This window comes from Moschus berezovskii, chromosome 18 (assembly GCF_049115385.1).
Source record: "Moschus berezovskii isolate FMDL1 chromosome 18, NW_MosBer_1.0, whole genome shotgun sequence".
NCBI classification, from domain to species: Eukaryota; Metazoa; Chordata; class Mammalia; order Artiodactyla; family Moschidae; genus Moschus; species Moschus berezovskii.
Genome location: NC_142477.1, coordinates 78,364,013 through 78,390,734, shown reverse-complemented (window position 1 = coordinate 78,390,734; position 26,722 = coordinate 78,364,013). Strand labels below are relative to the sequence as shown.

The 26,722-nt window shown below is 51.5% G+C and overlaps 1 protein-coding gene across 1 annotated transcript; it reads left to right on the top strand.

Annotated features, from left to right (window-relative positions):
- The first annotated feature begins 2,062 nt into the window (after positions 1–2,062).
- LOC129560673 (liprin-alpha-1-like) lies at positions 2,063–26,036 on the top strand. The gene is made up of 11 exons (XM_088827589.1): positions 2,063–2,179; positions 3,271–3,372; positions 3,842–4,006; positions 5,118–5,339; positions 7,251–7,397; positions 11,350–11,481; positions 12,964–13,187; positions 14,988–15,198; positions 19,701–19,840; positions 20,686–20,858; positions 22,167–26,036. Exons 1-10 carry the CDS (start codon positions 2,063–2,065, stop codon positions 20,813–20,815), a joined length of 1,590 nt encoding a protein of 529 aa, XP_088683715.1. The 3' UTR covers positions 20,816–20,858; positions 22,167–26,036.
- The last annotated feature ends 686 nt before the right edge of the window (positions 26,037–26,722 follow it).

Here is a 26,722-nt window from a genome sequence, read left to right as displayed (position 1 = left end):
TCTTCGCCGAGTCAGCTTTGTTCAGATGCCCTGAGGAAAGGAGCGGCCCTCTCAGTCTCCAGCTCCCTCACTGGGCTTCCCTTCTGTTTGAAATCTTGGATTGTGGCCGCCTAAGGACCTCTGGCTCAGACCGTAAAGCTTCTGTCTGCAATGCGGGAGACCCGGGTTTGAGCCCTGGGTTGGGAAGATCCCCTGGAGAAGGAAACGGCAATCCACTCCAGTACTGTTGCCTGGAAAATCCCATGGACAGAGGAGCCTGGTAGGCTACAGTCTAAAGGGTCACAAAGAGTCGGACACGACTGAGCGACTTCACGCTCACTTTCAAGGACCTCCTTTAAACTGTGTTTAGCTTTTCTAGCTCTCGGTGGGCTGCCCTACAAGCTGCTTGCGTCTGTAACTGGAAATGGGGACGCCCTGGGGGTCTTCTCTTATCTGAAGCCACATGTAACAGTTACAGTAATTGTATTGATCATCTTTATTTGCTACCGGGGTAAACAAGAACCAGGGGTCCTTGCCTAGTACCCACGGTTGTGTTTCTGATCAGAATCCCCAGCTTTCCTGGGCTGTTTCAGTGCCACGTGACCTTGTGAAGAAGGTGGAGCAAGCGGCCCACGTGGCCTGGGGACAGAGGAGCCGGTCTGATCTCTTCCCCTGCCCCTGCCGGCCCAGGGCAGGCCTTGTGATGACGGGCTGCTGGGGGTGGAGAAGGCTGAGGAGGGAGGGGTTACGTGACCTGTATTCTGTGACATGGTCACATGTGGGTTTTCTTTCTCAGTTTGAAAAAGTGACTGCGTTTAGTCTTCCCTCCAGTTTCATTTTAAGGTTGAAAGTGAAAATTTTATTCTTAAAGTTGAGCACAGTGATTTTACAGTCTTTTGAAAGCAGCAGTTGAGGTATCAAAAAGACATCTCAGAGAACTCCAGTAGATAAAGCCAAAAAAAGAGAACGTGTTCAGGGTGAACTGCGGGCGGGACCCCAAACTGTCCTCTGTCTCTCCCAGAGTGTGTAATTGCTGAGATGGGTGGATATAGGGGACTGAGGTCCTCAAGTGACAGCAGAGGTCTGGGCTGAGCCAGGAGCAGTGTGGCCTGTGCCCTGGCGAGTGGAGGGCCGCGAGGGTGGGAGTGGGGCCAGGAGAGAGGGTGGGAGACTCTGGGGTGGAGGGAGGGGCAGCACCTGGCGGGGGTCTGGGAGGCGCTGGCTGCCGCGGCTCGAGTCAGGGACACCCCAGACCTGCACCGTGCAGCCCCCACGGGGCAGAGTCGTCTGGTAGCCCAGGGTCGAAGTGAAGAGGGCGAGTTCGCAGCAGGTTGAATGAACCCGTGTACCCACTGTGGGTTCATTTTAAGTGCCTGGAGCGAGGTTGGTCAAGCCCTTGCTGAGCTCGAGTGAGGGAGTCAGTCAGGGAGGACTGAGCTCAGGGTGAGAGTGAGGGGCGGCTGCCGCGGTGAGTCCTCCTCAGCTGGGTGGGTTCTGGGGATGCCCTTGAGTTCAGGGGTACCCTTTCAGAAGCCTCACTGAAGGCTTGTTTGGGGGGTGGAGAGGGCAGAAGCCCACTTGGAAGACATGTTCATTCCTAGCAGTGGTGGTTTCTGAAGCAGTTTAAACTGTTCGGTCCAACTGTGACCAGTACCTTGCAGGGTCATGTTTGGTGGTGGGCCTGAGCTGTGGGCACGGCCTTCCTTCTCCCGCACCCCACACTCACCTGCCGTCTTTTTGGCAGCCCCTCCCCCCGCCCTGCACCCTTGATGGTGGGCCTGAGCCCAGCCCCCCTGTTACCACGGAGCCCCTTGTGACTGAGTGGGTTCTGGTTCCGGGCTCCTGGGAGACGTGCTGCGGGCAGAGCCTTCGTGCCATTTCTCCTTGAGACAGTGGTGCTGGTGGTCATAGTGTGAGAGCGGTGTGTGAGAGCGGTGTGTGTGAGAGCGGTGTGTGTGTGAGAGCGGTGTGTGTGTGAGAGCGGTGGTCGTAGTGTGAGAGCGGTGGTGATAGCTCAGGAGCTGAGGTATCCTCCGGTGAAACAGCAGTTGCCCCGCGTGGGGGGCTGCCCCCATCCGCGAGGATGGGTCGCAGAAGGGCCCGCCTGTGGGCGTTATTCCAGTGCTGCAAGCCCAAAGCAAAGGCCAACACAAGGAGGAGCTTGGCCTCGGACCGAGTCCTGGAAGCAGAGTGCCCTGAGGTGAGAGCAGCCGGGGGGCTGGGCCCGTCGGATTGGCCCTCACCCGGCGAAGCGTTGGGGTTGTGTTTCCTTTTGTTAGCTTGGTTGTGGGCCCTGCCGGGCAGGGCGTTTTGACCTTAGTGGGCAGGATCGACCCCAGCAGGTTGACCTGGTAAGAGGTTGTGCAGGTGCTGCGTGGAGGATGGGCGGGGGCCCCACAAGAAGGGAAACACTGGCTGGAGGAGTCTCTGGAGCGTATGGATCGAGCTAGAGAGTCAGTCCTTGAAGCAGAAAGGCTAAGCCCCTTAACGTCCCCTGTCTTACAAAGCACAGACCAGTGTGTCCAGGATTTTAATGACGGGTACCTACTGCTTACGTGTATAACATACACCCTCATGGCTTCACATGTCTACTACATGCCTCTTACAAGTGTAGGGCACTATTCTGGGTGCTGCATACTCAGTATGGCATAGGGGATACGTAGCCCAGGATTTTTGTATCTGTGCCGAGAAAAACAGAAGTATGAATGATGCCGTGTGGTTCAATTTGAGCAAGTTCACCACATGGACGGCCCTGCGTGCACGCAAATTGTGGTAAAATACATATAACATGAGTTTAACATTTTAACCAGTTCATTGAATGACTGTGTGACTTCAGTGGAGTCAAGCTAACAGGTGGCCTTGGGGTGCCATCAGCCTTTTTCCCAGAGGAACACTCCAAAGCCTGGTGTCCTTGTAGACCTTACCTTTCTTCTTCACTCTCCCCAGTGGTTCTAGGTCACTTGTCTGTGTGTCGTTTAAGAGTCTCTTCATCCACTTTGTTGTTAGGTTTGTGTTTAGGAGCGTTTCTCAGACGTCCCTGGGTCTTGAGAAGGCAGGCTTGGATTCTGGGTTCTCCCTGGCCGCGTGCCGGCCAGGTCGAGGTGGAGGCTGACGGCCGGTCTGAGTTGCGGTGGCGTGTGTGGTCTTGGGGTCGGCAGACCCCCTCTTCTGTGGGGGGACAGGGAGATCCTTTGTGTGGAGCCTGGAGAGACTTGACAGGGTCAGTCTTCATTGTCTCGCTCTCTTTTTAACTTGTGTTTGCATTTAGTGACTCATTTAATTGTTTTCTAGAAGTCTCCAGCTTCTAACGAGGAGGTAAATGTATACAAGAAGCAGCTCCTGGAAAGGGAAGAAGAACTCGCCGAGCTCAGAGCCGAAAGAAACAACACCAGGGTCAGTAGGGGGATTCTCACGTGTTGACATTTGCCCCGCGGGGGTCACCACTGGGCTCCGTGTTAGTGACTTTAAACTCTGTCTGATTTTAAAGTCATTTTTCACATCTTCCCACTGAGCAGACTGGGGTGGATCAGTTCGGGGTTCTCATACCTTGCTTCAAATTTATGATGAGAGCTAATGTAATTTTAGTACATTCGAGGGGGAGTTCTCTTCACTTACATTTTTGTCCACGCTACACTTTTTGTGGGATCTTAGTTCCCCGACCAGGGATTAAAACCCATGACCCTGCAGAAGTGTGGAGTCTTAACTACTGGGCCACCTGGGAAGTCCACTCTAACTTTAGACAAAACTGGCAGGATTCCGATGTGCCTTAGCATGGTTTCGGCTTTAGAGTGAGGCTGAGAGGAGTTACCGACCCTGGATGCAAGCGTGAGGTTGAAGGTGCTCCTTTGGCCCCACCCTGCAGCTGCTGCTGGAGCACCTGGAGTTCCTGGTTTCCCAGAACATGCCATCCCTCCAGATGACGGCGGGCAAGCAGCAGGAGCAGCCCCCAGCCAGCATGACCAGCGAGGTGGAGGTGCTCAGGGCGCTGAAATTTCTTTTTGACCACCACAAGGCCCTGGATGAGAAGGTACCAGCCACCCAAACCTCCTGGATTTGTACACTTGCTGCCTTGTTAGGTGGATGATGCATGTATTTATGTAACTAGTTGACTTTTGAGCTTCTTGAATTCTTGTAAATACATTTTCTCTGTAAGAAGTCAGAGTTTTATATGGCTCAGGCATGTCCGTATCTTTGTGACCCTGTGGACTGTAGCCCACCACGCTCCTCTCTTCATGGGGCTTCCCAGGCAAGAATACTGGAGTGGGTGGCCATCTTCTACTCTAGGGGATCTTCGCGACCCAGGGATTGAACCTGCCCTCTTGCATTGGCAGGCAGATTCTTTACCATTGAGCCACCTGGGAAGCCCCCAGTTAAAAAGTATTAGTTGGCATAAATGTCTCAAGATTTATTATATTCTGTGTATCAATTTGCAGTTAAAAACTGGGTACTAGAATTAATTTAGGATAACATTTTGTTCTCTCAAACTTAGAATTTAAAGCTGTTAACAAGCAGATTTTCTTGATGTTAAGATCAGTGAGAGCCATTAAAGATACTCTGTTACAGTAGCCATGTATTAGGGTGAGCATAGAATGAGGAGTGCACTAACGTGTATACACACATCAACACACAGTGACTCGACCCCTTTTATTTGAGTTGAGAGAGCGATTACGTATAGCACACGAAAGGTGTCATTTGTTAGAAGAAGAATTAGGTGCTACACATAAAGACGTAAGTTTGATCAGTCATCGTGTAATTTCAGTTAAGGGTTTGTCATTTGTATCCTTTCATTTCAAAAAAGTATGAAGGCTGTAGTGGTGGGCATCACATGCCATTTATCTTTCTGATTGAGGACCCACCCACCTGGGGTATTTTAAGGACTAGCAAACTAGACTTGTGGCTCAGAGCTGCAGGATCTCTTAAGCACCCCTTTGTCCAGGAGAAGACAAAGTCTGACTCTAATCACCCGGTTCTAATCGGGATGGACAGCATCACCAACGCACCATGTAGGTCTGAGCAGCCGTGAGGGTCCTGTGAACTCCCAGAGTGCAGAAGGCGGTTTTGACCTCACCGATTTCCCGGAAGTGCTGTGTTCCCTCCCTCCCAAAACAAGGCTCTCTAAGGCTTCCTTTCCCCCTTAGAGATCGTCCGACGGCTCTCTAAGCCACGAGCAAAACCTGGCTAAGATGAGCGAGCTCCAGGAAGTCATAGACAAGCAGTTGCGGGAGCAGAGCCAGATGGAAGAGCACCTGGCAGCCCTCTCTGCCCACATGAGAGAGCTGGAGGAGGACCTGGACACAGCCAGGAGAAAACTCCTCAAGTCCAAGGAAGTGAACAGGAAACTGGAGCGGGATGTCCGCGAAGTGAGTGACGGCGGCCGTGTCTGTTGCCCTGAGGTGGTTGTGGGTCCCTTGTTCTCCCGGTGATCTCAGCCTCGGGATGGCTGCGCGAGTAAGAGCAGAGCTCTGGCGAGACACGACAGGCTGTCTCCCTGCCTCTGTGTCGAGGTCTCGGGGGTAGAAGAGGCCTGATCCAGGCGGTCCGTTGGCAGTGGACCAACATGAGGGTAGCCCTTGCGCTGTGCTGCACCCTGGGTGTGGACTCCTGATTTCTACAAGTTCTAGGGGCCCAGTGTGTTCCTTTGAAAACATTCATGTATCCATTCATTCATTTCGTAGCATGTAGTTGCTTTCCACTGCTGGGTCAATTTCTGCTGTGCAGCAAACTGAATCAGTCATGTATATGTGTATATATATATCTACATATATCCCTGTTGTTTAGATTTCCTACCCATTTCCTTCACCACAGAGCACTGAGGAGCCTTCCCTGTGCTGTACACTAGGTCCTTACTCGCTGTTGACTTGATGCGTAGTATCAGCAGTGTATGTATGCCAGTCCCAGTCGCCCAGTTCATCCCCCACACCTGCCTGTCGAATGTATTCCTGACGATGCTGAGATTTCCTTCTGATTCGCTCAGGCGAGTCTGGTGACGTGTGTGGAGGCCGTTCTCTCGGAGAGATGGGAGCATGCTGTGTGGGCTCTGCCGAGGCAGCTTGCCTGGCCGTCTTCTCTGGTTTGCTGAGGTTCCGCTCCTTGACAGGGATGTGTGACGGTGATCCCGGCGGTCAGACCAGTCGAGTGGCGTTTGCTCACCCTCAGGTCCTCAGGCCCGAGCTGTGTAACCGTGTAGACTCCTGATGTTTCTGGTGGTCGTGTCTGCGGGTGTCATGATTTATGAGAAACTACCTAACGGTCCCTGTGAAAACAGAAGTGTGCTGGGGGTTCAGGCCTCCTGCTGTGAGCCTCACCTCTCCTCTGTACGCAGACAGACAGCGCCCACCCTGCCCCACCCCTCCCCCGTGACACCGTCTCAGACAGAGCCCCTCCAGCATGTGTTCCAGCAGGTGTACTTGTTTAGTAGCTTGGTGTGAGGAATTCTGTGTGAGAACTCAAAACAGAAATATTTGCACATGTTTGTATAACCTTTTCACACTACTCTTTGGCAACAGGAGGAGATTAGGTGGCAGAGTTTAATACGCTGAGAATTCTGGAAAAAGCGTTTTTAAGACCTTTCACTTTTAATATTAGGACTTGGCCCACATTGGTTACTTAGTGACCGCGGAGGGACCCGAAATGGATTTTGAGCTGGCAGACAGGAGTCATACCAGCAGCAAGTTCTGGTCCTGGTTTGGGCATTTCATATATGTGGTTTAACTCTGCTTGAGAAGGCTGCTTCCAGTTGTGTTACACTTTGACTTCTGTTTCCACTCGTTAATAGTCTTACTTTAATTTTGAGGAAATTGCATGAGATTTTTCCAACTTTTACCTGAGGAAACGAGCCTCAGAGCTCCCTCTTGGGTCTGTTGTAGGTCCCTCCCTGTTCTGGGTCAAGTCCGCCCGTATGGTGTAGCAGACAGAGGTCCTGACTTCATGCCAGATACCTTCCCTCCTGGAATTCTTGCAATAACAGGGTAGTTTAGTATACTTTTTGTTTGCTGTTTGGATTTATTATATAGCAAAGAAGCTTGGTAAACCGAGTGGCCAGACAGAACATTCAGACAGATGGCTGCCCATCGTGGCACATGTGACCTTTGAGGTAGGTGCGTTTTTGCTCACGTCCGAGAAAACTGCCACGTTTAGGAGTTTAATTTTGAGGACGCTAACTTTATGTTTGACTTGAAACTTAGGATTTAGTCCAGTTTTGTTACTCTTAAGCGTATCGGTGTGTTCCATGATAACGGCTTACCTTTTCTCCTCTGCAATGCCCGGTGTAGGCCATGGCCCAGATGGAGGACACGGTAAAGAGAATCACTACCCTAGAGAAACGCTCCCTCACTGCACAGCGCGAAGCTGCCTATGTACATGACTTCAATGATAAACTTGAAAATGAAATCGTAAATGAGGATTCTATGCATCGACAGGTAATGGCCTTTACTGAACTGTGTCTGACTTTTATAGTATTGCATTACTGAGGAGGGAAGGTAAAGAAAGACCTTTTCATGTGACTCCCATGTTGAAAATCAAGTCCCCGTGTAAAGTTCTTATGACCCTAAAACATTGCGTTCAAAAGTGTGGATGTCCATCATGGTAAATCAGCTGTACTGGAAGGAAATACATTTTTTAAAAATTGGGGGTGACTGCAACTTCCAGGTTTGAATTATTCGGGACTTGGTTTAACCATTTTGTGAAATTCCTCTCCTGACTCCCTTGTTTTACTTGAGCGTGACTCTGTTGGCTTGTTAGCGTTTTTACTGAAAGAGCAGAGAGCAGCAGGGAACTTCAGGGCAGCGGGCTGCCTGTTGAGAACTGGGTCACTGTGACAAGAGGCAGGGTTAGAGCTCCGGTCTGGTTAGGGATTGTCCTTCCTGTGGTTTGGTGAGCCTTACTCGCTCCTGTTCCCGTGTGGTCTCAGATAATCAGGACTTAACCAGGAAAACCAAATCTGGCTTCTCTCAAACAAAGTGAGTCGGGCCGGTGTGTGCCAAAGTGTATCATTGGCCCCACCACAAAAATAAAGCACTAGAAAGTCATTGAAATGTATGAGGTGGAACGCATTCAGTTCAGTTCAGTTGCTCAGTCGTGTCCGACTCTTTGCGACCCCATGAATCACAGCACGCCAGGCCTCCCTGTCCATCACCAACTCCCGGAGTTCACTCAAACTCATGTCCATCGAGTCGGTGATGCCATCCGGCCATCTCATTCTCTGTCGTCCCCGTCTCCTCCCACCCCCAATCCCTCCCAGCATCAGACTCTTTTCCAGTGAGTCAGCTCGTCGCATGAGGTGGCCAAAGTATTGAAGTTTCAGCTTTAGCATCAGTCCTTCCAATGAACACCCAGGACTGATCTCCTTTAGAATGGACTGGTTGGATCTCCCTGCAGTCCAAGGGACTCTCAAGAGTCTTCTCCAGCACCACAGTTCAAAAGCATCCATTCTTCGGTGCTCAGCTTTCTTCACAGTCCAACTCTCACATCCATACATGACCACGGGAAAAACCATAGCCTTGACTAGACGGACCTTGGTTGGCAAAGTAATGTCTCTGCTTTTCAATGTGCTGTCTAGGTTGGTCATAACTTTCCTTCCAAGGAGTAAGCATCTTTTAATTTCCTGGCTGCAATCAGCATCTGCAGTGATTTTGGAGCCCCAAAAAATAAAGTCTGACACTGTCTCCACTGTTTCCCCATCTATTTCCCATGAAGTGATGGGACCAGATGCCATGATCTTCGTTTTCTGAATGTTGAACTTCTTTTCACTCTCCTCTTTCACTTTCATCAAGAGGCCTTTGAGTTCCTCTTCACTTTCTGCCATAAGGGTGGTGTCATCTGCATATCTGAGGTTATTGATATTTCTCCCGGCTATCTTGATTCCAGCTTGTGCTTCTCCCAGCCCAGCGTTCCTCATGATGTACTCTGCATATAAGTTAAATAAGCAGGGTGACAATATACAGCCTTGACGTACTCCTTTTCATATTTGGAACCAGTCTGTTGTTCCATGTCCAGTTCTAACTGTTGCTTCCTGACCTGCATACAGGTTTCTCAAGAGGCAGGTCAGGTGGTCTGGGATTCCCATCTCTTTCAGAATTTTCCACAGTTTATTGTGATCCACACAGTCAAAGGCTTTGGCATTGGCCCCACCACAAAAATAAAGCACTAGAAAGTCATTGAAATGTATGAGGTGGAACGCATTACGATATACAAAATAGTGGCTGCCAAAGGCAGATCAGAAAATACTACGTACCATATGCTCTTGTTTTCTGAGGGTTTTAAAGCCTCACGTGTCAGTACTGTCCCCAGCATGCCTGTCTTCTTGGGCCTGGACTGCAGAACCTCAGACGTGGGCTCCCAGGGGGCAGTGGTTCTGACTCCCATGGTGAGACCCACGGTGAGGCGCCCTCCCCGCTTAGGCAGAGAGCTCAATGTCTCCCGATCAGGGGTGCACTTCCTTACTTGCAGAACAGCTGCTTAGAGGCTGTTGAGCTCGGGATGCTGTTTATGACTAAGCCAGTTCAAAGTAAACTTTTGTTTTGCTTTAAAAATATTTGAATGCCGATGCCTTACTGTGGAAGCTGTGAGAGGTTTTGTTTCCTTGGGCTCAAAAATCACAGAAGACGGTGACTACAGCCATGAGATTTAAAAATGCTTGCTCCTTGGAAAGCTATGACAAACCTAGACAGCATATTGAGAAGTAGAGATATCACTTTGCGACAAAGGTCCATATAGTCAAAGCTATCGTTTTTCCAGTAGTTACGTATGGGTGTGAGAATTGGACCATAAAGAAGGCTGAGCACTGAAGAATTGATGCTTTCGAACTGTGTGGATGGAGACGACTTTGTTTTAACAGAAAATAACCTGTTTTTTAATTTTTTAAGGTGGAAAATTTCAAACATGCACAAAAGTGGTATAATCATATACCACTTCTATAATATAGTATAATAAATACCCATGACCCAGCAATTAGCCTCAGCAATTTCTAACACAGGGCCAGTCTCAAATAGATCATCCTTTTATCTTCTCTCCATTTTTTTTTATACAGTAGGTCCTAAAACAGCTTTTTAAACCAGGAGGTTGATGCTCATTTTATAAACCACAGACTTGCCAACTTTGTTATTACCTTTAAAAATTGCTTGAGGTAATTATTTGCAGTTTTTTAATATGAATTTTCATATTGGAAAAGACCCTGATGCTGGGAAAGATTGAAGGCAGGAAGAGAGTGGGTGACAGAGGATGAGACTCAATGGACATGAGTTTGAGCAAGTTCTGGGAGTTGGTGATGGACAGGGAAGCCTGGCATGCTGCAGTCCATGGGGTTGCACAGTCAGACATGACTGAGCAAGTGAACTGAACTGAATATGAATTATCATTGGGAGAAAATCTATGACCAACCTAGACAGCATATTAAAAAGCAGAGACATTACTTTGCAGCTATGGTTTTTCCAGTAGTCATGTATGGATGTGAGAGTTGGACCGTAAAGAAGGCTGAGCACCAAAGAATCAATGCTTTTGAACTGAGGTGTTGGAGAAGACTCTTGAGAGTCCCCTGGACTGCAAGGAGATCAAACCGATCAATCCTAAAGGAAATCAGTCCTGAATATGCATTGGAAGGACTGATGCTGAGGCTGAAGGTTCAATACTTTGGCCACCTGATGCGAAGAACTGACAGATTGGAAAAGACCCTGGTGCTAGGAAAGATCGAAGGCAGGAAGAGAAGGTGCGACAGAGGACGAGACGGTTGGATGGCATCACTGACCCGATGGACGTGAGTTTGAGCAACTTCTGGGAGATAGTGAAGGACAGGGAAGCCTGGCATGCTGCAGTCCTTGGGGTCACAAAGAGTCAGACACGACTGAACAACAGCAATCATTACAGAGAATTTAAGTGATGTTGCATGTAAAGAAAAATATGTGAACATCTATCTCCACTGGCTTTTTTCCCAAAATGAATTTTCTCACCTTTTACTTTATAAATTGAATTCATTTTACCCCCTAAACCAGACTCAAGCTTCTGTTTATATACTGGGAATTTCCTCTACCAACGTGTGTGTAAGCTGATCCCCTTTAAAGTCTGCTTGTTTCTGAGTGTAAATCTGCTTGCTCTCCGAGCTCCTCTGACAGGTAATGGCTGGTGACATTAAGGACCCCCAGGTGCTCAGCCAAAGAGAAGCGTTGGGAGTGACTTTTGACAGGTGAAGTCTCTGCCTCCCTCTGCACCTGTCCGTCTGCTCTGGTGATGCTCAAGAGCCCACCAGAAGTGGCCGTGGGAGGGGACCGCCTCGAGAACCAGGGCACAGGCTGCTCACGTCACGGCTCCCCGGTGCTTTTAAAAGAAGGACCGTACTTTGCTCTTGAAGTTTATGAGTTTTTGTTTTTCCTGTTTTAGGCAAGGCAGGGAGAAGACGTGAAGGAAGAACACAATAAACCCTTATCAGATACTGGGGATAAGCCTGTGTCCGAATCAGATGAGAGGCTTCAGCTTCATCTGAAGGAGAGAATGGCTGCTCTGGAGGATAAGGTGAGCCAGCCCCAGGGCCCCTTTACAAAGAGGCACATCTGGCGGGGCCTATCCCGGCCTGGTCTGTGTGTGGGGAAAAGCTCCAGGACAGGAGTTGGAAAACTGTTCCCAAGAGGGCCTCAGAGTGAATGTCTTTACTGGTTACGAATAATTGAGTAGCAGCATTTCATGCTAGTCAATAAGCGTGACAGCATCCACAGGCAGTGTGTAAAGGAACAGACGTAGATGTGTGCCTGCAACCCTTACAGAAAGCATCAGTGAGCCGGATCCCCCGATGGCCCCAGTGTTAGCAGCCGCCGTGCTCGAACTTTGTTCTCGGTCCACCCTCACCCCTTCGTTTCTTTCTTAGAAGTTTATTTCTGGGGCTTTGCTGGCAGTCCAGTGGTTGAGAGCCCCCGGGGAGCTGCCCTGCGGGGCGGGGCACACCGCCTGCTTGCAGAGAGCTGGAGACCAGGCAGGGAGGGGGACAGGAGAGGCCGCTCCCAGGGAACTTTCAGAGACCCGCAGCAGGCGCTGCAGGGAGCCCTGGAGGAGGAATCTGCTGGTTCCCGTTGTGCGATTTGAAGGCGCGGGGGTCAATGGGGGTGAACCTATAGGCAGCTGGCTCGCTGGAGCGGAGCAGGAATGATGGCAGGTGGTCCTGGAGCCAGCGAAGGGGGTGGCCCTGCCCTGGGGAGGGGTCGTGACGAAGGCAGGGGGCGAGGGCACTGGCCCCGGGGGACAGGGATCCAGCAAGCCAGCATCTCGAGGCTGCCCCTCAGTTGCTTTGAGGTCATGTCTGGGAAAAGAAGGCAGGACCTGGGTGACAGTGGGGACATTTGCGGAGAGAAGGGTGTGAGGTGTGAGAGCGGGAGGGCGGCACGGGGCCCCGCAGGCACGCTCCCGTGCGTCTCTGATGCCAGAGCCGCCCTTGCAGTGCGAGGGGCCGCCGCCCAGAAGAGCCTAGGGCCTGTGCCCCGAGAGGAGAGCGGCGGCGGGGCTGGCCCTCCTGTCCGCTGGCTGCCCCTGCTCTCTCCTGTCTGTGGGTGTTCAGACCAGCCTGGAAAACGGAGGGCTGGGAACCTGCGAGGACGGCCCTCCTCGGTGAACCAGTACAAGTGATGACAGCCGAGGTGGACCCAGCGGCTGTGGAGCTGAAGGATTGCTTTTCCTTATTTTCCTTCAGCCTGGCTGATGGGGGCATGGATGTATTTTTTTTTTTAATGTTTGCTTTTTGTCCCTGACTCCATCAGCCCTCCCTTGTGAATAACCTCATAGGATTGCCTTCTGTCCACGCTAAGAGCTGAGTGTCACCAGGCCATATGGGAACTGAATTCTCCTCCTGTCCGTTTCTTCAGTACTGCTCGCGTAAGAGATGCCAGTGTCTCCTAAGCATGGCCCATTTATCCTCAGTCAGGGCTTCCATGTAAAATTGTGTTCAGTTCCTGATAGACTTGAGCTGCCCTGAATGTCGCTGACGAGACGTGGTCCTCTCATGCCCAGGTGCAGACCCTGAAGGAACAGGGCTGGGAGCGCTCGCAGCAAGCCAGCGTGCTGGCCAACGTGGCCCAGGCGTTCGAGAGTGACGAGGGCGTGTCTGACGGCGAGGGCGACGGGGTCACCCTCTTCAGCTCGGCCACTCAGCTGTCACCGAGAGGGCAGGACGATGCCGAGACTCTGACTGTGACGCTTCAGGAGCAGCTGTACGCCATCAACGAAGAGAGCTGGTGGGTGCGCCTGATCCTAGCTCCCCGGAAACTCGGTTTCTCTGGGGAGCTGTCTTGTCCTTAGAGAAGTCTGAGTGTTCCATAGTAAGAAAACTGACTTCAGGTCTGCCTCAAGAATTTTCAATTCCAAGATTGCCGTTGATTCTAGAGCTCAGTCAGCCAGGGCGTTCTGTCCACAGTGTGGTGTCAGCACTCTGTGGGGGGGCGTTGTGGGGTGTCCCCCCCTCAGCTCTGAGCCCCAAGTTGGGTGAGGTGCCTAGGCGGTGTCCCCTGCAGCCCGTGCACCCTGCAGCACTGAGGGCGCGCCCTCATGTGTCGCTCAGAGCCTCCCACGTTCTGGTGAAAAGCCTCCTGCATCAGAAAAGCTGGGGTTTGGGGGTTGGCAAATTCCCACTCAGATCTGCATTTTCCTTTTTCACTTAATACAGTGTGAAGATTGGCTTGTGGGAAGACAGTGGTCCAAGGACATGTGTTTGAGTTTTTCTCATCTCATCAGTAGATTTAAGATGTTTTCTTTAGACATCGTCTTGGCAGTTATAGCATTTTACAAAAGGGGACAGAATCCAAAGGCCCGCCTCGTGGGGAGCAGGGGGCCTTGGGTCTGGGTACAGCCGGGTGGCTGGGGGCCCCGAGGCCTGCCTGGTGCCACACCCGCACAGCGGTTCCCCTGTCCCAAGTCCATGTTCAGAGTGGCCGCAGGCCGGCGACCCTGCACAGGACCCGGCAGAGCTGCTGCTCAGATTGTTCTCGTCACGTCAGCTGAGGCCGAGGTGCCCGTCCCTGTCGGCCGAGTGTGGGGGGCCCGGGGGAAAGGCAGGGGTGAACGGCACAGCCAGCAAACGCAGGTGGTGCCGCCTCACTTTTGACGCCATAGACAGACTGCTTTGTAGGCCGTGTTTGAGCACAGACGAGCTCAGAAAGATTGTCTTTCCCCGTCCCCGCAGGAAATATGGAACGGTTATATATTCTTATTTTTATAGCAAGTTGTCAGGTAAAAGTGATTTTTTCCTTATGCAACAAGTTGACTTGATGTAAATGGTAAATTCTGTCCATCAACTTATCAACAGTGAAAACCTTTCAAGATGTATAAGTAGAAGTGAAACTGGAGAGTTTAGTTCCTGTAAGAATCTTGTATTTTAATTTGAAAATCCTTTTATTTGCATAATCGAGTATTTAAACTGCTGTATAACATCCTCCATGACACATTAGGGCAGAAGAGCAGTAACCGTGAATTCTAGGTTAATGCGGCCCATTGACATGAATCCAGAAACTCACACAAAGCTGGGGGAGAACCTCATCAAGTGATGCGTTTGTACATATACAACCTCAAAAAAAAGAAAGATCAACTCAGCACTTCATCTGGTCTGGAGACTTGTGTTTAGAAACTCCAGCTTGTTCGTGCATCGCTGTTTTGATTGTACAGAGTTCCCGACTCCCAGTGGGAAAGACTTGAGGCACTGACGTGCATCTCTGCCCTGAGAGCGGGGAAAAGGTAGAGGTTGTCAACTTCAGGTATCTCCTCACAGGGAGAGAGTCGCCACCCAGGCCCCGTCAGAATGTTAGAGTAAATAAGTGCAATCAAACGTGAATGATCAGGGGCCACTTGGTAAGACTCAGTGCTAAGTTACTCTAAGTTTGAGAATGTTCAAAAGAGGGAACGTTGAACCTTTTTGCTGAGATGTTAATTGCGCAGCTGTTCCTGGAATTTGCTAATCGTGACACAGAATGCCAGCCCAAATGTGTTGTCCAGACACACTCCTCTGCTGACAAAGGTGGGTGACGGGTTTTATTCTGTTTTAGGTTGATTGAAGAGAAGAACACGGAGCAGCCGGCCGAGGAGACTGAGAGCAGGGTGGACAGGGGGAGCTTAGGCAACCTCCATCGTTGTAAAACGATGAGCTCCCTCAGCCTGTATTTCAGCTCCAGCTCGCCCAGCAGTGGGCGCTCCAAGCCCCAAAGGAGGTGGCACAGCCCGCCGCAGGAAGTAGACGAGCTGGGCATCACGACTGGGGTATGTGTCTGCCTCCTCCCTGCCGCGTCCCTCCCCCAGCACACTGGTTTTCTTTTGTTTGTTTGTTTTTTCTCTTTTTACCCAGAAGAAAATCAGGTACATTTGCTATGCTCAGAGGTCTAAGATTTTTAAAACTTCCTAGTCTTTCATCATTCCATAATGGCACAGTGACAAATTCAGTTCAGTTCAGTTCTGGACCACTGGCTTAGCACGTCATCGTGACCTCAGCCAGAGCCTACCTCTGTAACTTGGGCCTGGTCTGTGCTGGGCACAGCAGCTGCAGGGAAGTTTCTGTTCTCAGGGAGCAGACAGCTTTGTGAAAGTAACCATAGGCAGCTCTCATGGCGTGTGAAAACCATGCCGCACATTTTCCCCTGGGGATGTCTGGCTGCAGGGTGCAGGGCCTGCGGTGGGAAGAAAACCCAAGAATCTCAACTGGTCTGCTTGCTGACGGGCCTGGCCGTGCGCTCAGGCCAGCTCTGCGTGTGAAACCAGGTTAAAAGCCGGGGGCCCCAGGGAAGAAGTCGGGCTTCCTCACTCTTCCGAGTCTAAAAACAGGATGACGTCCTAGGGCTTTTGGTGACAGAGTGTGTGGCTCTAAAGCACATGTCCCAGCTTGCTTCCATGTTTAGCTTAGGTTTTGTGAGTGCATTGCTGTTTACCCCATGAAATCACGTGTACAACACTCTGCTTTGTAACTGCACTTGTATTATCACCTTTTTCTGTTACCACCCGTTTCATGTTAGCTATATTGTTAGTCAGCATATAATTAAATTCACTGTGAATCATTTTAGCGGCATGTGAAGTGGTAACTAGTCCATGTTGTGGTCTTTTGACACGCTGTTTTTATCATTTGCATCATTGGCTAAGTAGTTGATATTTAAAATTCTTTGACGATTTCTCTATGGTTTCATGCTTGATTTCTTTCCAAGCATTTGTAAAAGAACAGTTCTGTATGTGTTTTCCTTGTTGTTGTTCTCTGACGGTGGGTCTGCTTTCATCGTTGGTTTTGATTTCCTGTCTCATCCTGCTGTCTGCTTAGTCGTTGTCAGTCAGACAGCGGTCAATCAGTCGTTGTCAATCAGCTGTCGTTTGCCCATCCCCCTCCCCTCCCCCGTCCTCCCACGTGCTCTGGTCATCGCGGTGCTGTGGTCCACAGCGTGTGTCCCCTCAGTCGGGTTTGTGCTTTGTCTTCATGTCTCATTAAATGGTGTGTTTCCCCCACAGCAGTAAGTTTGAGTTAGCGTCTCACTAAGCAGTTACAGGAGAAGGCAATGGCACCCCGCTCCAGTACTCTCGCCTGGAAAATCCCATGGACGGAGGAGCCTGGTAGGCTTCGGTCCATGGGGTCGCGAAGAGTCGGACACGATTGAGCGAATTTACTTTCCCTTTTCACTTTCATGCACTGGAGAAGGAAATGGCAACCCACTCCAGTGTTCTTGCCTGGAGAATCCCAGGGACGGGGGAGCCTGGTGGGCTTCCGTCTATGGGGTCACACAGAGTCGGACACGACTGAAATGACTTAGCAGCAGCAGCAGCAGCAGTTACAGGAGAAGGCAATAGCACCCCGCTCCAGTACTCTCGCCTGGAAAATCCCATGGACGGAGGATCCTGGTAGGCTTCAGTCCATGGGGTCGCGAAGAGTCGGACGCGACTTAGCGACTTCACTTTCCGTTTTCACTTCCATGCATTGGAGAAGGAAATGGCAACCCACTCCAGTGTTCTTGCTTGGAGAATCCCAGGGACGGGGGAGCCTGGTGGGCTGCCATCTGTGGGGTCGCACAGAGGGGACACGACTGAAGCGATTTAGCAGCAGCAGCAGCGGCAGCATGCAGTTATAAGCATAATGTAGATGGATCCTAAACTACATAACATGTGTAATTCATAAATGAGATGATCCTTACATAAAGAAATGACCCTCTTAAGTGTAGATTTAATGGACTTTTGACACAATATCCTTTCTGCGTTGGTGCTTGTATTTAAGACTCTCAATCTCATCAGCTTTTGCACAGTTAATGTCTCTCTTAGACTTTAAAAAAGTATCTTCTATGGCTAATAAAATGTAAAGACTGCACCTGCTACTATGCTAGCTTTCATTCTTACATATTTTCACAGGGAACCTGCTTTAATGAATTTATTTTGAGAAGTTTTAAATCAAATTCTATGTAAGGATTTTACATTAATGTCCAGTAGGTGGTTAGATTCGTTCAATGTTGAAATAGGTATTATGGTAACTTCCTCATCAGTTAAATTACTGATTTAACGTTGAACATGTTTTTTGTTGAGAGAAACTAACTTATAGAGAAGTTTGAGAATAGACAACTGTTAAGGCCCTTTATTGTACAGAATGCTGTGCTTTATTAAATCATGATGTTGTAATGGAATTGTATCTTCTGAGTAATAATTGATAGTGTTTCTCTAGTAAATCTTCAATAGCTTATTTAATTTCTGTGGTCAAAAAAAATGTTCTGTTTCCAGTTCCATGTTCTCTGAATCTTCATCTCACTTATATGTTTGCAGTCTTTTTTGCTTTACTGTCTTTGCCTATACTGATTCTTGAATTTTTAGCTTCAGAGTCGCAATAAATCTGGTTTCTCTTCATTTCTTTGCATGCATCTATCAGCCTAGTGATTTAAGGAAGCATCGTTGAAAGGTAAACTACTTAGAACTTTAGCATGCCTTTGTTTCTCTGTGAAGTGTTGAATAGTCCTTATCGTTTAACGTGAATGAACACTATGTGGTTATGTACTGGTGAATAATTGATGTTTTAATGGAAGTAATGAAACTCACCCACCACGTAAAACATGCTGATGGTTCTGTTGGAAATAGGTCATTCGTTGGGACAATTGTAACAGTTTGCCTTTCTCCCACTTGTTTGCCTTCTAATCATCTCATGCTTATTTATAATAGACATAGTATCATTGGTTATTTTTTAAACTTTCTTTACTTATTCTTTTGGCCATGCTGCACAGCTTATGGGATCTTAGTTCCGCAACCAGGGATCAGACCAGTGTCCCGGCAGTGAAAGTGCCAAGTCCTAACCTCTGGACCACCGTGGAATTTATGCTCAGTGTTTTCTTAAAAGACATGACTGTTAGATTTTCTTAAAAGACATAGATGTTAGATTTGCGGGAAGCCAATTTATTGACGGTGGGTAACAGTGTGCAGGAGACTCTGTGCGCCGGGCACCGTGTCGAGTGCTTTGCGAGTCTTGTCATCTCATCCCGCAGACACCCAGGTGAGGTCCAGGCTGCTGTTATCCCTATTCAGCAGACATGGACACTGAGGCTGAGAGAGGCTGGGCACCGTGCCCAGGCTCGCACACACAGCAGTGTGGTGCGGACTGGTCTGATCAGAGCCTGGACGCGTACCCGTGGTGCTGTCCAGCCCGCTTTCCTCCTGAGGCTCTCGTGTCTATCACGGCATCCCTGATGGAAGGAGCGTCAGGAGGGAGCTCGGTGCCGCTCCCCTCGGGTCACTTGGATGAGCCCCTGTTGTTGGAGTTCAGTGCCCCAAGGGCTGGCCTTCCTTGTCCCTCTCCCGCTCCCAGCCCTCTAACCGAGCACTCCTGGGGCCTTCCTGCAGGACTCGGGCAGCCGCACTCTGGTTCAGGCAGCTCAGTGCCCGGGAGCCCTCCTGCTGGGCACAGCAGGGCAGCGCCGTCACCCTGGGGTTGGTGGCCTGGGTGTGCCGCTCTGTCAAACCTTAACATGGATCAGCCGTAGGCACCCATATGTCCTCTCCCTTTTGAACCTAACTCAAATCTCCCTCCCCATTCCACTGCTCTAGGTTGATACAAGATCATCTCTTAGTGAGACCTAGGGGTGCTTTATGGAAACCACAGTGAGCAAATTACACTCGAACTGTGTGTAAGCACTTCAGGGTGTAGCCCCCAGTCTGTGTGTTCCCGAGAAATACAAGCCAGACCCATGGTGTTCGCATGGAGGGGTTAGGTACCTTTTCTGTGTTTCTCTGGTCATGATGGGTTCCAGTAACCTGCATCATCACTACAAATGATCTTGGGTGGTGGCACAAGCGGTGTCCTTTCCTCCTTCAAACAGAAAGGTCTGGACGGCTTTGCCGAGAGGTTTCTTACTCTCGAAACTGGTGCTTCTGAGCAGCGTCTGGCGATGAGCACAGTCCTTTCATCAGGGCAGTTCATGCCATGCAGGGTTCACGGTGCTGGCATCGCTCTGCCCTCCTGCCCGGCAGGGCCATCTGGTTGTTGGATTCCAGGGAGGGCAGAGCCCGGCTGCAGGGAGGCTCTGGTCCAGGGTCTCTGCACTCAGTCGGGTGCTCTCGCTGCCCCACAGCCCTGCCTCTCTTGAACAAGACAGTCCTTTAAGATGGCATTAAGCTATAACAAGGGTTTATTTTGTACTTGGGGGAAAGCATAGCTGATAGATTTCCAAAAAAGTTTCTGGTTATAATGTAAAGCCTGTGAGATTGCCTTTTACGACAGTCTTTTGTTACCCAATTTTACACTTACCTCATTCCCTCAGCCGCCAGCTATCTGGGAAGAGGTAGGAGGCGTCGAAGGCAAAACCTGGACCCCTGCCTCGCCGCAGTCCCTTCGGCTGGACCGGCTGCACACGGGGGCGCAGCGCACAGCCAGCCACGAGGCCATCAGGGACACCTGCAAGTAAGGAGCCTGCGCGCCTCGGCATCAGTTTCAGGAGCCCTGCGCCTCTTGTCTTGAAAGAGTTGCAAGGATGATTTTACAGGAATCCCACTGGGTTCGGTGCCTGTGTTTAGTGGTGGACTTCAGGTACTGGGGGAGGAGAGCTTAGTGACCTCAGTGATTTTAGGAAACGTCCGTCTCAACGGATTGACTCCAGTGGGAGCTTTCTTCCTGCTCTTGCTAGAGGTCTGCCCGGCCCGGGGCACGTTCCTGACGGTGGCGGCCCCTTGCCTCTCCGGTTCACTCTTGAGGGTCCCTCCCTTTTCCTCAAGGGTCTCCTCTCAGGAGACTCTGTCCACTCCCGTGACTGACACTGTCCTCATTCAGGCGACCACCTGCTGAACTCCCGTCCTGAGCCAGGCAGCGCTCGATGGAGGGCACGTGTGGTCACCTGACTAGCAGCCCTGCACGGTGACCGTCGCTCTCCTGCCACTGCCAGGGGCAGTCACCATGCGGGAGGCAGGGGGACTGCCCAGAGCGGGGGAGCTTGCCTTCCCTGGGAGTGTCGTCACCTGCCGAGCAGCGACCCTGAGGGAAGGTTGGAGTGCCCTCTGCACCAGCTGGCCTGGGGTCAAGCCCTCCTTGGGGGAGAGCTAGAGGCAGGGAATCACAGCTTCCCCGGCTGGTTGTCTGTGGCCGGGAGCCTGCATTGCTCGTGTGGAGTGTGCTTGGTGAAGGAGACTCCACGGTCTGCTGTGAGGTTGAGGCGCGGGGGTTGCTGGGTGCCCAGTTCTATCAGTAGGTCCTGTGGACGGGTGTATGTTTGCACGAGGGTGCTGGATAACGGTCGTTTTCTCTCCCTGAAGCTCAACAGGCTCCCAGGACAGCCCCGGGAGCAAGCCCAGCAGCAGCAGCAGCAGCCAGGACTCGCCGCACAAAGCGGCAAAAAACAAAAGCATCAGGTACTCCATCACCCGCATATTTCAAAAGAAGTAAGAGGGCCGGCCTGGACACCCCGGCAATGAGGCATTCGGACCAGGTGGGTGCTTCACCGTTCGGAGTTAGGGGGCCTGCAGGCATGTCCCTTCTGCGTCTCCCCCGTCATCCCCACGAGGCAGCTGTCACTCACTCTGGGGGTCCTCCTGGGAGCAGGAGCGGAGGAGGCGTCTGTCTTCTCGGTGGGTCTGAGATGATCTGATGAGTTAATGAGTGGTTGGGTGGATGGATGGATGAATTCGTCAGTGGATGGGTGGATAGATTAGTGAGTGGATGGATGGATGAACAGATGGCTGGCTGGATGGGTGGACAAAGGGAGCATGGAATGAATAAAGCAGATGTTTATACTCCAATGCTAGAAACATATTCTCCGAAATTGCTTGAGTAGGAGCTGGACAATGGTTGTTTCCTCCAGAACAGTGACAGGTGTTTGGAAACGGCTAAGTGCTCATCAGTGAGGGGTGAGGTACAATCTGTGGACAGCCCACAAGGAACAGCCCTTTCCTTCCTGCCACCATCCCCACCCCCAGGAGCCCATCAGGGGCTCTGCCCACGGCCCCCGCCCCACCCCACAGCCGCGCAGGTGCTCCTGGGGGCTCCTCAGCACACAGTGTCATCACCAGGCCCCGACCTCGCTCGGCGCCATCTCCTGGAGGACAGGGTGTGTTCCTGCCTCTCCAGCCAGATATTTGCTGAGTGTCTTGTTTGTGCTGGGTGTGGGATGTACAGGGGTAAGTAACGCAGATGTGGTCTGGAGCACAGTTTAGGGACAAGAGGGGGAAAGGGAGCAGGTTATTACATCTCTCCCTGTTATTCAGAAATACAGCGCTGCGAGGGATGCTGCATTGATTGTGTACCAGATGCTGCGCGTGCCCCTCACCAAGCAGGGGCTGCCACCTCCCGATTTACAGAGGAGACATGGCCCCGCGGTTAGGGAGTGGTGAGGCAGGTTCACACCCACGCAGCGGGACCGGGCACTTTGCCGAACCCCAGCCGCCTCTCCAGTGGATGCAGCAGGAATGAGATGGTTCTGTGGCATCACTGATTCAGTGGACGTGCGTTTAAGCAAACTCCAGGAAATAGTGAAGGACAGGAAAGCCTGGAGTGCTGCCGTCCATGGAGCGGCAAAGAGTCGGGCACAACTGAGCGACTGAACTAAAACCTGAGTGTGTGCTAAACTGCTTCAGTCATGTCCGACACTCTGCAAGCCCAGGGACTGTAGCCCAGTAGCTCCTCTGTCTAGGGGATTCTCCAGGCAAGAATACTGGAGTGGGTTGTCATGCCCTCCTCCAGGGCATCTTCTTGACCCAAGGATCGAACCCACGTCTCTTGTTATCTCTTGCATTGGCAGGCAGGATCTTTACTACGAGTGCCACCTGGAAAGCCCCAGTGAATGCTGACAACTAGGAAATGCAGAAAATAAGGGCTGCTCCTAAGTTAAACCAGAAGAGCAGCAAGCACAGGTTGTAAAGAGGGAAACGCAGGATGAGCGACAGCAGTGCTGACGGAAACAAGCAGGGATGCGCTCACCCACATAAAGAGAATACCTGTGCCATTCGGAAGAGGAGCCCGTCAGCCCTCGGAGGGACAGTAGAACCAGAACGGAAACCGAGGCCATGGTCAGCAGTGCCCACCCACACGGCCCAAGTGGAGTAGTGTCACTCACCAGGCTTTCTGCGTCCCCAGAGCTGCCGGCGGTAACATCTCTTGAGTTCTAGGCCGGGCAGCATCCCCGAGTGAGCTAAGACATCACTGCTCTCCTTCCAGTGCTGCTGCGGGGCCCTCTTTGGGCGGCCACGCTCATCCCCTGCCCTGCCACCCCCTGGGGCCCGGCTGTCCCCCGGGATCTTTTCAGCCCTTGATCTTGGGTGTTCCCAGCCCTCTGCCATGCAGAACTGGACGCAACTCAGGACTTGGGCTTGAGACATCAAGGAGACCGTGAATCTGGAAGGACACCGCCCTGGGGCCCGTGAGAGAGCAGGAAAGCAAAGCCCCTAGTCCAGCATCAGGCCCTCCCCCACCCTCGGGGAGGAAGCAGAGCTGGGGAACGTGCCCTCAGCCACCACTGCCTCCTGCACAAGTGCCTCCTCTTCGCCTGTCCTTGACCTGAAAGAAACCCCAGGTGCTGCTGCTCCGCAGGTGATTCGTAAAAAGGCACCTCCTGCAAGAGCTATTGTCCTGCTGCACTGGGGCTGCCTGAGTGTGCTAAGGAGTGTCAGAAAAGTGGGGATGCCACACCTCATACTGGAGGTGGAGGGCCTGATACTGGGAAGGGTCTGATGCCTGGGGAGGGTCTGAGGGTGGGGGTGGGCCTGATGTCTCATGCTGGGGGAGGGCCTGTGACGGGGGGTGCCTGACACTGTGGGATGGTCTGATTCTGGGGGAAGGTCTGATGCTGGACTAGGGCCTGATTTTGGGAACTTCTGATGCTGGGGGGAACGTCTTATGCAAGACTAGGGTCGGAAGCTGGGGAGGGCCTGTTGCTGGGCGAGTGTCTGATGCTGGACTAGGGTCTGATGCTTGGGGAGGGCCTGATACTGGAATAGGGCCTGATGCTGGGGGAGGGTTTCTGTTGGACTAGGGCCTGATATTTTGGGTAACCTCTGATGCTGGACTAAGGTCGGATGCTGGGGGAGTGCCTGACGCTGGGGCAGGGTCTAATGCCCCAGAAGGTCTGATTCTGGACTAGGTCCTGAAGCTGGGAGGGAAGGTCTGATGCTGGGGGGGAGGGAGTCTGATGCTGGGGGGGAGCTTCTGATGCTGGACTACGGTCTGATGATGGGGGAGGGCGTGATGCTGGACTAGGATCTGATGCTCGGGGAGGGCATGATGTTGGACTAAGGGCTGATGCTGGACTAGGATCTGATGCTGGGGGAGGGTCTGATGCAGGGGGAATGTCAGATGCTGGACTAGGGCCTGATGCTAGGGGATGGCCTGATGCTGGACTAGGATCTGATGCTGGGAGAGGACCTGTCCCCGGCAGATGCTGAAGTGATGGAGTCTCTTGGCTCCGGAGCCAAGGGCATGAACACCCCGTCGGTCGTCCTTTGGGGACACCTATGTCTTCGCCTTCTGGCCTTTCCATTGTATCCATCGACTCCTAACAGAATGCCCGTGTGATGACACAGGCTCCCATTACCAGCTCTGGTCTGTTCTCAGGGAGAGGACAGCTTACCCTCGGCACTCTTGATTGGCAGTGGGAAATTTTGCTTCAGTACTTTATTGAAAGAAAGCAATAAATAATACTGCAATAAAAAAAGTTCCAAAGTAGACTGTACGTACTTTGTCACATATTCAGAAAGTTCACAAAAGATTAATAGGAAAACAGAACAGTAAGAATGAATTGTACGAGTAAATTAAAGGCAGAACCCACATGTAAAGAGACATGCTATCTCTGTCTACCGAGATCCAGCTGCATAATAAATATCACACCGTGATCTGAACGCATCTCTTGCTGGCTTTTTTAATGTGCCGCTGAAAAAGTAAAAGTTACATTTGCTACTCATACAATCCAGAATGGCTATGTCATTGCAATCTAAAAATGTATGCCTAGGTCGATTCTTTAAACATGTTTAGAAACAGATGTAAAAAGATGATTTACATACAAATAAGGCCTTTGTCAGAGCTGCACTACACTGTCTGTCTGGGAAGTGGCACCTTCGCTGTCCAGCTGGATGGCTCCGCAGCAGGTGCAGGGCATCACGATTGGTCCCCGAAGAGTCTCACCGGAGAGGAGGGATCCGAGTCCAGAGACTAGGTTACCAGAGAGATTTTCATAGTCGTCTTCTAGTCATCCTTTCAGCCCAAATTTCATCAGAAGCTCACATTTAACACCCAGTACTTTTAAATCGCTTCATGCTGCAGACAAAAAGCATTTCTTGCTAGAAAAAGTACGGTTTAGGTCAGTCGTTAAAATCCAACAACCATTGGTTGGAATTAAGTTTGCTGATTTCAGAGTGATTGTTGGAGAGCTCGGTTACATTCTGGAAGGAGAATGCACACCGTGTCATGATGATTTTACAATCGCAGGAAAAGCCCTTCTCTCATGGTTTAACTTGTAAAAATTAAACAAGAATAATTACAATAAATGCATCATTTACAAAAGCCCTATATTTGTTCATAGGATTGATACAGACAAGCACTACAGTACATTCATTTGAAAGACTAAAATCGGGTATCAGAACACGAATTGATCTGAAAGGATATTTATAGCCTGAATATACAAGTAAGTAATTATATAAATGAAGTCATAAGTTTACATAAACATAAGAAACATGAAATTCTAAAATATTTTCTCTATGGTATCCATGAGCTTTTCACTAATTAAAAACCCTGTCATAAAATATCTTCGGGTCCATATAACAAGTATCAACAGATTAAAGATTGCATCGAGTTGAAAATGTAGTCTCTGTCGTATCCTGGACGCTGTCTAATCACCTGTAGAAGTAGTGTGGGTAAACTGGAAACACACAGACGAGTCAGTCCTGGGACGGCGGCTGGTGCCCGAGCCCCTGCCCCTCCAGACACCCCCCCACCCCATTCAGGGCTTCAGGGACTTTGAGAATTCAGAGAAACACGGAGGACCAAGCAGATGAAGGAGAGAACTCTGTGGCGGACTTTATTCCGACGTATAGCTAAAAGCGGCTGGTAACAATCCCCAAAACCCAATCCAGCTTTCTAGCTGAGAGGGGAACAGGACAGAGCAGACAGCCTCCTGCCCTCAGAGCGGCTCGAGCAGAGCTGGGCCCCCGGGCCGGCCCCACCACTGCCGGTGCACCTCCGTGAGAAACGCTGGCAGGGCAGCCTCGAGAACCCTGACGCCCTGGGCCCTGCTCCCTCCGAGACCGTGCACGCAACGCAGGGCATGGCCAGCAGCACTGCCGCTGTGGGAGGGACGCCCGTGCGCACAGACGCGCGGGAGCCTCCAGCCGTGCTCTGACCAGTCCGGCGCCAGCCGGGAGCCAAGGTCACGTTCTCTGCTGCTGAGGGCTCTCGCGGGCCGACCTCCGGAGACCCGCTGACCCTCCACTCCCAGGGCGTGGCCTCCGTGCCCCCGCGGGACCAGGCCGGCCAGTACTCACCCCGAAGCTCAGCAGGAGCAAGTCCTGACTGCAGCGGAATCCAGTCTCTGCGTTCCCGCCACGCCTACCGATCCCAGGAGCGCGGGAGGAAGCGTGCAAACACAGAGTGCGGCTAGCCGTGCAACGTCACACGGGGCACGAGGACACGCTCACAACCGCAGCAGCGCCCACTCCTACTGCGGGTCTGGGGAACCTTCTAGAGGGAGGATGAGCCGGGGAGAGCGAGCCTGGCGGCTGCCATCTAGAAACCCCTGCCACCCGGGGGCGGGCGGTCACACTAGAGCAGCAACGGCACATTCGATGACAGAAACGCCGACATGGGGACAGCTACTCCACGTGAGCAGCTGCCACTGTTTCTCCCTGGTCTTTCATCCCCTCCTTTCCCTAATTAACAACTGCCTGAATCTGCCCAGTGGAACTCAGGAAAGGTCATGGAGGCTGAATGAAGGCCGTTAATCAAAGAAACGGGGACACAGGAAGCCCTGTGCTCAGGAGTCCCAGGGGGCCCAGCTGCGGTTTGCTCATCCTGTCTTCCTATTCTGGGCCGCTCTTCCCTTTTCCATCCCCTGGTACATTTCACTGTCAGGGCACCGACCATGACACCCGTTCTCCGGGTTCAACCACAGCAGGGTCGAAGGGCTGCAGCTTCTCAGCCTCCCCTCTGCTGGCTCCTTCACCACACAGGACAGGGGCTGTGTGCACCCTGCTTGTTTACTGCGGCTGGAGACCACAGGTGGTGTGTTTGCTCGTGTGCTCACCCCTTTCGCTTCGGGGCAGGTTTGGGGGGGTACTGGAGGAGCCCACCACAAGGCGCCCTGGAGGTGGG

Bases quoted from the DNA above. Each gene is read 5' to 3' on its own strand.
- LOC129560673 (XM_088827589.1), top strand. From the start codon at position 2,063: ATGGGTCGCAGAAGGGCCCGCCTGTGGGCGTTATTCCAGTGCTGCAAG. The intron at 4,007-5,117 runs GTACCAGCCACC...TTTCCCCCTTAG, and splicing joins ACAAGGCCCTGGATGAGAAG to AGATCGTCCGACGGCTCTCT. The intron at 19,841-20,685 runs GTAAGGAGCCTG...CTCTCCCTGAAG, and splicing joins GCCATCAGGGACACCTGCAA to CTCAACAGGCTCCCAGGACA.